The 12,004-nt window shown below is 45.1% G+C and overlaps 1 protein-coding gene across 1 annotated transcript; it reads left to right on the plus strand.

The window, feature by feature from the left end:
* The first annotated feature begins 963 nt into the window (after nucleotides 1-963).
* On the plus strand, nucleotides 964-5,609 carry LOC125386764. Its single transcript, XM_048413894.1, has 4 exons — nucleotides 964-1,086; nucleotides 2,023-2,125; nucleotides 2,537-5,199; nucleotides 5,499-5,609. Exons 1-4 carry the CDS (start codon nucleotides 964-966, stop codon nucleotides 5,607-5,609), a joined length of 3,000 nt encoding a protein of 999 aa, XP_048269851.1.
* Nucleotides 5,610-12,004: the final 6,395 nt, after the last annotated feature.

A 12,004-nucleotide genomic window follows, 5' to 3' on the forward strand; every position in this document is an offset into this window, starting at 1 on the left:
AATCGAAATACGGGGATCGAACTATTCGTGGTGTCGATCATTTTAATCGTAACGGGAATTTACGACTCCCGTTGGCGCGTATTCTAACGACCGCGCCTCCCCGCGATAGCTCGAAAATACAAGGTCCTTCGAGCCGGATCACGTGCCACCAAAGAAGTGTACTGACCAGTGACTATACAGTGTCACGTGAAATCCACACTCCAACATCTTAGTCAACTGACCAAAGGAGCCGCCACCGGAGAGGAACACCTCCTTCGTTCAGCATCTACACGAGACCACACCACACTGTAGCGAGTAAAAAACGACTCTCAGATCAACGCCCATTTGATCAAGGTAAGATCGTTCCTACCATTAACACCAAACATGGCTCAACCTGACTCGATCAGCACATTGAGGCGGAGACGCAGCGGCCTCGCCAACCGCTTTACAATCACGAAACGCCAACTCGATGAATACGAAGAGTCTGGTCAAGTAAACAACGGTTACTTAGTATCTTGCCGTCAAGCGTTCGACGACATCTGGAAGAAGTTAGTCGCGGTTCAAGACGAGTTAAAAGGGTTAGATGAAGGGGAAGTCGGTCGGGCCGCCGCGTTGTATCAAGAGAAGCTGGAGATTGACGTACGGTTCACAGGTCTCCTTGATAAAATACCCGCACCAAACCCCTCGCCAACTAAAACGCGCGATTCAGGCGTGAAGCCCGAGCCGACATCACTCACCCTACCAGAGGTCCGCGCTCCTCAGTTCGACGGTGCCCTCGAGAACTGGACCTATTTTTATGACACGTTCTCATCCACGGTAGATCGCAATGAAAATTTAACAAATGTCCAGAAATTTCAATATCTACGCGCAGCTATCACTGGACGGGCCGCACGGAGCATCCAATCATTGGAACCCACAGATGCCAACTACCCCATCGCGCTTAACACATTGAAGGAGAAATTCAATTGCCCCCTCCGGATCTGTATGCGCCATTGGGAATTGATGCGCGGTTATCCCGAAATAGAAAAGGAAACTCCTGAAGCCATTGAGGATTTGATGGAAACCATCAGCGTAAATCTCAAAGCGCTCGAAAGATTAGGACAGTCGGTAACTTCAGATGTAGTACTGATCGAGTTGATCGCGTCAAAATTGCCTGCGTCCAGTATGCGTAAATGGCAACGTACGTTGCCAAATCAGGAAGTACCTTCCTACCATCAGCTGATGGAATTCCTAAAAACACGAGCCAACGGGAATCAGCTCCTCTCTAAAGTAACGAAAACAAAGGAGTCACCCCCCAAACCTCCTCGTCGCCGATATAACCTACCACGTGGACGAACCTATGCCACAACCAGCAGGGCGCTGGTGTGTCCGACCTGCGACGGACCCCACAAACTCAGAGACTGTAAGGTTTTCAAAGCCAAATCAACCATAGAACGTCTTCAACTCGTAAAAATGGCATCGCTGTGTACAAACTGTCTAGGCAACGGACATTCGATAACACAGTGCACCGCGCGTTCGTGTCATATCTGCGGGCGACGACATCATACGTACCTACATCGAGAACAAATACAAGAAAATCCTCGGTCGTCCTGCGGTCGGTCGTCAAAGGGTCGGTCGCCAAGCATTCAGTCGTCGGATAGTTGTTCATCGAGCGGTCGGGCGTCGGGCAATCGTTCATCGAGCGGTCGGTCGTGGTCAGACAGTCGTTCATCAAGCGGTCGATCGTCGGGAGGTCGTTCATCGTACAAACGATCCTCTCATGGACAATCGCCATCCGGATCATCGAAGCCGCGTTCGGTCCACCATTCGAGACGACCCGCCAAACATTCAAATAACCCTACACCTTCGGCCCCAAGCGATACGAAAGCTCACACTTCGTATGAGTCACGCGCATCACGGACCAAGGGTAATGTCCCAGAGTCCGCGTCCAAAACCCACCCAGGTCAAAACTGACTAGACAAACGGGCCGCAAAGGAAGGGACCGAAACGACACATATATCTCTAGACGTTACGCCGCATCATGATCTGCTGGTCACAACACAGATCGATGTGCTAGACAAGAGGGCATCTCCAATTCGAGCCAGAGCACTGCTAGATACTGGCTCTAGTATGAATTTCATGACTGAGAAATTCGCAAACTCCCTCGGTATAAAACGAAAGAGATGTTCGGTCCCAATCGGAGCCCTCGACGACTTAACCACTATCGCAAGGAGCCAACTAACGACCACCATTGTTTCTACGGATGGCAAATATGAACGCACAGCAACGTTTTTAGTAATCCCAACAATATCATCGGCAGTCCCAGACCATCCAATCGATCGGTCCGCTCTCCAGATACCCAAAAATCTAAAATTAGCCGATCCAACATTTCACATACCAAGCCCTATCGAAATATTACTAAGCTCGGGACCAACGTTAGCCTCATTATGTGTCGGGCAGATTAAAATACCACAATCCATCGATACTGAGTTATGTTTGCAAAAAACTCGCTTCGGTTGGGTTATCGGGGGGAGCCCATCCACGCAATCGGGCACACATTCGTTTCACATTACCACAGCCGATCTACAAACGGATCTCTCGCGATTCTGGGAAATCGACGAGGGACCATCCACTACACATTTATCAGAATCGGAATTACAGTGCGAAGAACATTTCCGTAACCATGTCCGACGCAACAAGGAAGGGCGATATATCGTCGCCCTGCCCTTCAACGAGAAGCTTCCCACACTTGGGACATCAAAGTCCGTTGCAATGAGTAGACTCGCCGCTCTTTCTCGCCGGTTCCAACGCGATAAGCAATTCGAAGCCGCGTACAACACGGTGATCCAAGAATATTTAGACTTAGGTCATATGACCAAGATTCCGCACACTCAGCCCTCAAATAATGGTTACTATTTGCCGCATCATGGCGTGATAAAGGAATCGAGCAACACCACTAAACTCCGGGTAGTGTTCGATGGATCAGCAATCAGCACCACCGGAGTTTCTCTCAACGACACTCTGCATACCGGACCCAAACTCCAAGAAGATCTGGTTGAAATTCTGCTGAGATTCCGATCACACCAGTATGTCCTAACGGGTGACATCGAGAAGATGTATCGACAAATTCTCGTACGCCCAGACGATCGTAAATATCAGCTGATTCTATGGCGCAATTCCAACGGGGAAATCGATACTTATCAGCTCAACACCGTGACCTTCGGACTATCAGCTGCCCCATATTTAGCACTCCGCTGCCTGAAACAACTAGCAGAAGACGAAGGAGATCGATTTCTGCGAGCGTCATCGGTTGTACAGCGTGATTTCTATGTCGACGACGCCCTCACCGGGGCCGATACAAAGGAAGAGTTAATAGCGGTACGACACGAACTCACGGACCTTCTCAGATCGGGCGGCTTAAACATCCGTGAATGGGCATCTAACGATAAGGACATACTGCGTGGACTATCCGAGAAAGATACAAATCGAACACTACAATTGGGTGAGTCACAGACATTGAAAACTCTAGGTATCTATTGGAATTCCCAGGATGACACAATACTATACTCAGTTGCACCCACAGCGACCATCACCCGTGTCACAAAGCGATCAATAAGTTCGGTGATAGCCCGAATTTATGATCCACTAGGATTGCTCGCGCCAGTGATTGTCAGAGCCAAAATATTGCTTCAACGCGTCTGGGCATTAAAACTAGACTGGGATGAATCCTTGCCATCCGAGTTGCATACAGAATGGGACCGATACTATATCCAACTACCCTTGCTTAGTGATACTCGATTTCCTCGCAAAACGGTGGTCAAGGCAGCTACTCAGATAGAACTACACGGTTTTTGCGACGCCAGTGAAAAGGCATACGGGGCATGTATATATCTGCGCAGTCGCAGCTCGGATGGACGTATCGAAACCCAACTACTCACCGCGCGATCAAAGGTCGCGCCGCTAAAATCCCTGACAATCCCAAGACTCGAATTAAGCGGAGCATTGCTCCTCACCTCGCTAATGTCCATGGTAAAGACTTCCCTCACTATAGACGTTTCTCGAATAGTTTATTGGACAGATTCGACTATCGTGCTCCAGTGGATCAAGTCCTCGCCACATACATTAAAAACATTCGTAGCGAACCGCGTGGCCGAGATCCAAGCGAAAACCAACATCGCCGATTGGCGGCATGTGCCTACGGATGACAACCCAGCGGATCTGATCTCCCGAGGGCAGGCTCCCAAGGAATTCCTGCGTCCAAACATCTGGAAACACGGACCCGAATGGCTCAAGCAGCAGCCGGAGAACTGGCCGATCTGGATCCCTACACCGTCGGGGGACATCCCGGAACAGAAAAAAACGATCTGTCTAACGACGAATAACAACGATAACCCCCTCCTCCACCGATACTCGTCCTGGACCAGACTAATCAGAGTCGTCGCTTGGTGTCTTCGATGGAAACATAAACAACACCTAGCTGCCCATCTAACAACAGACGAATTAACCAGGGCTCACAACAGGGTGATCAAAATCATACAATCCGGTCATTTTGCGACGGAAATTCGGACACTACAGAAAGATCGAAGCAGGGACGTTGGAGGAAAACTACAGCCATTAAATCCCTTCCTCGACGAAGATGGGATATTACGAGTCGGAGGACGACTAACCAACTCTTCTATACCCTTCAATCAAAAACACCCCATTATATTGCCCAAAGCATCTGTTACAGAGCTCATCATAGACCAGGAGCATCGGAAAAACCACCACACCGGGACACAAGCTACCCTGTACGCGGTAAGATTGCGCTATTGGCCGATCGACGGTCGTAGCCAAGTGTGGCGTACCATTAAAAGGTGCGTCCGCTGCTGCAGAGCCAACCCGCCGCCAGTGGAATATTTGATGGGTGATTTGCCAGAGGCGCGCATTACCGAATCGCGTCCGTTTACGAACGTCGGAATCGACTACTGCGGCCCATTCTACATCAAGGAGAGGAGGGATCGCAACCGACGTAAAATAAAAATATACGCTGCCATATTCGTTTGTCTAGCAACCAAGGCTGTCCACATAGAGCTAGTCAGCGATCTAACCACCGACGCTTTCCTAGCCGCCTTACGTCGATTCATTTCGCGGCGAGGACATTGCGCAACCATCCTTACCGACAATGGCACCAATTTCGTCGTGGCCAACCGGGAGCTGCAAGAACTCCGGACCCTATTGCAGTCTGACGACCACAAGGAGAGGGTACAGACTTTTCTCGCCGACCGACAGATCCAATGGCGTTTCAACCCTCCAAACTCACCACACTTTGGCGGTTTATGGGAAGCCGCGGTGAAATCCTTCAAGCGCCATCTCATCCGCGTCGTCGGCACGGAACTCTTGACCTTTGAGCACCTTCATACTCTTGTGGTTGAAATTGAAGCCATCCTTAATTCACGCCCACTGACTCCCATATCATCCGATCCGAAAGATCCCCCTGTCCTCACTCCCGGTCATTTTCTAATCGGTGACACACTCACGAATTTACGGGAGCGTGATTTCAGGACAGTTCCATCAGGGCGGCTATCAAGTTGGCAGCGCATCCACCAGATCAAACAGCAGTTCTGGAGCAGATGGCATCGAGAGTACCTCAACGAGCTAACCCGCCGCAATAAATGGGATAAGGGCAAACATGATATCCGAGAAGGCACCGTAGTAGTTCTCAGGGAGGATAACGTACCATCCATGCAATGGCCTTTGGGCCGCGTGATCAAGGTCCATCCAGGAGTCGACGGAATCATACGGACCGCCACCGTGCAGACGGCAACAACTACCCTGGATCGTGGCGTCAAAAGACTGGTCCCCTTACCCATTCACCCAGATCCAGACGAGTCCGACCACCCACACGGAGCCAAGGAGATTCGCCAGCGACGCAACTGACTCCACACCATATCATTTGATCGGTACCCTCTCAACGGGGGGAGGATGTTACGCCACGAGGTTTAACACAGGCTGTATTTTCTAACCGTCACTCGCGGCCCTACAATGTCTCAGTCAGATCGTCTTATCTGACCGCCGGATCATATACAATGTATCGACGAGCGCATAGCTGTTGCCAAGCAGCGAGTTCTCGAAACGTCGAATTTGGTCCGTTACGTTTTCCACGCAAGAGCGGACATACGTGATCATAGGCGCGAACGGTGGCGTGACCTAAGGATGGTGGGGGTCGTCTTAAAGATGAGACAAAGAAATCATCCAAAGTCGATCAGTTCCTTGTGACGCGTCGAACATTACACATTGCCAAACATTCGCTTATTCTGTTAAGTATCATATCGTGCTACGTCCACCAAGAGACTAACTTCAAGTGTAAGAGCCTTGCTCGATACTGTATACATTTACATTATCTGCGTGCGATAAAGTTGTTAATTGTTTATATCTTTTCAATCGTGTAGACTAGTTGTTGGAAATATAAATTTTAACTCTGTGAGTCACAGTGTTATCATACCTGAATCACCCCTATTATCTTAATCGAAATACGGGGATCGAACTATTCGTGGTGTCGATCATTTTAATCGTAACGGGAATTTACGACTCCCGTTGGCGCGTATTCTAACGACCGCGCCTCCCCGCGATAGCTCGAAAATACAATAACGATGACATTGAGGATAATGATTTATTGGTAAGCGTGAATAAGGAAGAGTTAGAAAGTAGGGAAGATGAAAATGATAACAGTCCTGGAAGCTTAAACATCCGTAGGAGATCTACACGTAATAAGAGAAATCCAGTAAGGTATCCAGAAAAAGAAAACATTAGTGAAATCCATGCAAATTATTGTAGAGTAGATATCCCTTGTACATTTGAGGAGGCGATTTGTTGTGAAAATAGCGAAGATTGGAAACAAGCTATGGATAAGGAAATAGAATGTCTTTATAAGAATAAAACTTGAAAATTGGTAGAAAGGATAAAAGGCAAAGAAGTATTAGATGTAAAATGGGTTTATACGAGAAAATCAGATGATAGGTCTAAGGCTAGATTAGTGGTAAGAGGATTCCAACAAAGAAACGTAGCCGATGACATATATTCCTCAGTAGCGAGTAATCAGACTTTTAAGATATTGCTATCATATTGTTGTCAGAATGGATTAATTATTGAGCAAATGGATATAGAAACTGCTTTTTTAAATGGTGAAGTAACCTCGGAGATATATGTAAATTAACCAAAGGGATATACGGACGGAACGAATAGAGTTTGTAAACTATCGAAAGCGCTTTAAGAGTTAAAAGAAAGTCCAAGGGACTGGTATGAGTGTTTTGATAGGTATGTGACGAGATTAGGTTTTAAGAAGAATAACATAGAGTTGTGTCTATATACACGTGGAGAGGGAGAAAATGTTGTTTATTTGTTAATGTATGTAGACGATTTGCTAATTTGTAGTAAAAACAAAAGGAAGATACAAAGTGTAAAGAAGTTATTAACTAATAGATTTGAAATGAAAGATTTAGGTGAAGTCAAAGAATATCTCGGAATAAATATAGAGTATGATTATTTCAAAAATGAAATGAGATTAAGCCAAAAGAAATACATTGAATCATTAGCAAACAAATATAAGTTACAAAATGGAAATTGTACTGTACACCTATGGAGACCAAGCTAGAAATTGAAAAAGCTGAGATAAATAGAGAGGATATTGGATACAAAAATTTAATTGGCACATTGTTGTATATTAGTGTAAATACCAGACCCGATATAAGTTGTAGTGTGAATTATTTGAGTAGATTTCAAGATTATTGTAATGAGATACATTTTAAATATGCTTTGCGAATATTGAAATATTTGTACCGGACTAGAGATTTAAGATTAGATTATAAAAGGAATGAAAAATGTGAAACGATAGATTGTTATGTGGACGCTGATTGGGCAGGAGATCATTTAGATAGGAAATCGACTCTGGATATGTAATTAGATTGTATGGAAATATAATCGGTTGGAAGTCTAAAAAACAAAGGTGTGTGACAAAAGCCTCGACCTATGCAGAGTATGTAGCTCTACCGGAAGCGGCGAATGAATTAATGTCTATTAGGGAAATTATGAAAATCATCAATGTAAATTTAGACGATAACCCTGTACAAATTTATGAGGATAACTCTGAAGTGGTAAGTATAGCAAAGCATGGAAATTTTACAAAAAATTCTAAACACATTAAAGTTCATTATCACTATGTTCACGAGTGCTTAAAGGAGAACAAGATAAACATACTTAAAGTAAGTACAGACGAAAATACTGCGGATATTTTTACGAAGGCACTGTGTAGAGAGAAATTCGAAAGGTTTAGGTCATGGATGAATGTAAACTAAGAGAAATGTAAATAGAGCAATAAGTGTTAAAGTTTCTGTGACATAATTTCTCAAAGCATGTAAATACGATTAAGTGTACAGTATAAATGTAAGGAGGCGTGTTAGGAACATGATACATTTACACTGTACATGTGAATGTGTGTGTAAGCGTCAAAGAGCGTCTTGGCCTTAGTTGGGACAAAAGACAATAGTAAGTCGTTAGAAGTATCTGGAAGAATTGGTTGACAACAAGCGTGCGTGCGAGTAGGATTTCGAGGTCTAAGATATATGTATAACTGTTGTGTGCTAAATAAAGGAAATTATTTGTATTTCCGAATCCCTTCTATATCTTTACAGTACTCAAGGAAACAACTGGTGTGAGGAAGACCAGGGCAGGGCACATCTTGATTGAAATTAATAATAAGGTACCGGCGCACGAGGTTGCAGTGAAACTGAAGACGGCCATGAAGAAGGACATGGAAATATCAAGTAGGGAGACATTGAGATAAAAAATATAGATCCCATTGCTACCAGGGAGGAGCTGACCGAGGACACCGAGCTGGACATCAAGGAGGAAATATGAATTCAGATAAAATCGCTGAGAACCCAGCAGGCGATGGTGGTAGCTCCAGTGAATAGCATTCCACGTGAGAAATCCACCATCAGGATTAGGACAGGATTGACAATAGCAACAGCCAGAGTTATCCCGAATGTCCTCAGATGCTATAGATGTCACATGCTGGGGCATAATGTGTACGGTACTGAGTACAAGGAGGGAGCTATGTCGGAGGTGTGACGATAGGGATCACGCTATAAACGGCTGCAGCAAAGAGCCAAGATGTGCGATCTGCGCGGCAGAGAGAAGAGACAACCTGAGACATATAACAGGATCACTGGCATGTCCAGCGGTGAAGGATACGATGAGAGGAGGAAATAGACTTAGAAGATAATAATCCTAATTTAAAGTTTGAATAGGTGTAGGTTGGCCCAAGAGCTAATGTATCAGTATGTCTGCAAAACTAAAGTCGACGTGGTCCTTATCACTGAGCTTTATCAACAGAAGGCTTACTGGTGTAACGATAACAAAGGTGATGCATCGTTGTGGGTGATCCTGTTCAGAGGAAAACATCCAGATGAAAGTACTGTGACAACCAGCAACGGACTAGTGAGCATTACTGTTAACGACGTGCATTGCTTTCGGGGTATTATTCCCCCAATGTCAAACCAGAAGAATTTTACGAATACTTAAGGGAAATGGAGATCATCATCCAGACAAACAGGAAGAGTTATCCCTCAGTGATGATCGCCGGCGATTTTAACACGAAGACTACTGCGTGGGGCGGCTAGAGAACTGATCGCTGGGAGACGAATCCAATGAATATGTTGGTAAAGAATGGTATCGTACCCATCAATATGAGGGAAAGCTATGCGTTCCGTAGGAACGGGAGAACGAGTTTCATCGATGTGATCAGTACGGATTGAAGACTGGCCAAGAAATACGTGAGAGAGAAAATAGCAAATGTGTGGATAGCGTCAGACCATACGTATGTCCTGCATGATTTTAAAACGAGAAAGACGAGGCGTAACCGAAAAAATTTTAGGTATACTTCGAAGGATGCCGATTTAAATAAAGTTATTTTAAAATTTTACGAAATCTAGTAAACCTCAGTGAAAGGATACCTGCGATATGGAAGGTGACGAAGGTGGTACCTATCCGGAAACCGGGTAGGGACCCCATAATACTATCGTTGTACCGGTCGATCAGTATGTTGCCAACACTTAGTAAAGTCTAGGAACATGCCTTCAAGAATTTGACCAAGGAAAAGCTGGGGCTCGACCCCTTCCATATAAACCAGTTTGGATTTTGCAAGAGGAAGAACACGGTGGACGCGCTGCGCCGGGTAGTTGAATTGGCGGACAGCTTCAGAAGAAAAAAACGGATATGTGTGCTTGCAGCGGTGGATATTAAGAATGTGTTCAATGCTCTTACTGGAATAAGATTCTGCTGGAGGCTGAAGCGAGAGGGATGCCCCGGAAGCTTTTATGTCTTCTAGGCAGCTACCTGAAAGACAGGAAGATTGTAATCCGTAACAGCGGAGGGACGGTGAAGAGGAAAGTTTACCCGGGTGTCCTACAGGGTTCTATATTAGGTTCCCTGTTATGGAATCTTTTATACGAAGGCCTCCTGAAGGAGCTTCAGGATATCCCTCGTTTGAATGCGGTCGCCTTTGCCGACGAACTGGCACTGATACTTGACATAACTAGCCAGGAGGAGATCGGGGTAAGCTTGGGCAATGAATGTAGTGACACTGTGATGTGCTGACAATAGATTAGTGATAGCACACGAAAAGACGGAGGTAATCCTGCCCACCGGGAAACATAATCCCAATGTCATGGACATTTAGATTGAGAGTCATCCAGTGAGAACCAAGAAAGGGATCAGATACCTTGGGGTGCAGTTGCATAATTGCAGGAGGTTCGGAGCTCACTTTGACAAAGTCCGTGGCAAGGCGGATTTATTCATGGAGGCGCTGAGGATGTTGCTAGCTAACGTTAACGGGTCCACTGTCTCAGTCAGGAAACTTTACTATGGAATATGGGAGACAGTGGTGCTTTATGCTGTTGATCAGGAAAAACAGAAACATCTTCCAGGGGGCAGCATTCGTAAAATCGTCTACGGCCTACAGCACTGCATCGCATGCAGTGCCGTGCGTATTGACGGGCACAATGCCGATTTACTACAAAGCGGAACTCCGGGCCGAGATGTATGAAGTAAAGAAGAATTACCAACAAGAACATTATGAGAGTCGGTCTAGCGTAGGAATTGCTTCAAATTTCGTGGAAAGGATGAAGGCAGTGAAAGAACGTATAGACGACAAGTGGAGGAAGAATGGAGCACTTATAGAAATGACAATTGGACGAAGAAATTAATAGGGGACGCTTGTACTTTCAAGAAGTGCAAAAGAAATATTGATCATTGGACGATGCAACTATTGGCCGGATACGAGATATTGAACGTGTATCATAGGGCTATCAGCAAAGAGGTTCATTCTAGATGCTGGGATGCGACACAGAAGGAGACGACACGGAGCATGCGTTGTGACACTGTCCTAGGTGGATCCTCGGCAGAACCAAATTGGGGAGCTATGTCGGCACGCTATTGACGACGGAAAATATTATTGAAGAGGTAATCATGATGACAACTGGAGTTACTTATTATTATACATTACTTATTATTATTATATATTATTATATTATTATTATTATTATATTATATTATATATTATACATACTTATTATTACTAAAATGAAGTCACTTGCGGTCGACCCTGACGTGAAGGGGTGGGACACTTCCCCTGACGGGAAGTTCGAACTAAAAGAACCTAATGTGAAATCCGAGTGCCACTGAGAAGAACGGCGTAGATAAACTCCATGACGTGTCATTATTTATTGATTATTTATGGAGGAAAGGACTAAAGGAAACATTAATACTTTGTACTCGAAAATTCCATGAGGTGATTAAAAAAAGAAGCTATGGTCAAGACATGTAGCTAAACTATGGAAAGAAAGAGAACAAAGCTAAAGGCTAAAAACATTATATACTGGTGGACACGGGAGATTGAGATGGGTGGGAAAGAACTGATCAAGAAAAGGTATATTTTAAAAACTTTGAAATAGAGAAGTAGACTACACCTAGAAGAGATTCGTAGTGCTGGGAGAAGGAATGGCTAAAAATG

The sequence above is a fragment of the Bombus terrestris genome, chromosome 17 (assembly GCF_910591885.1).
Source record: "Bombus terrestris chromosome 17, iyBomTerr1.2, whole genome shotgun sequence".
NCBI lineage: Eukaryota > Metazoa > Arthropoda > Insecta > Hymenoptera > Apidae > Bombus > Bombus terrestris.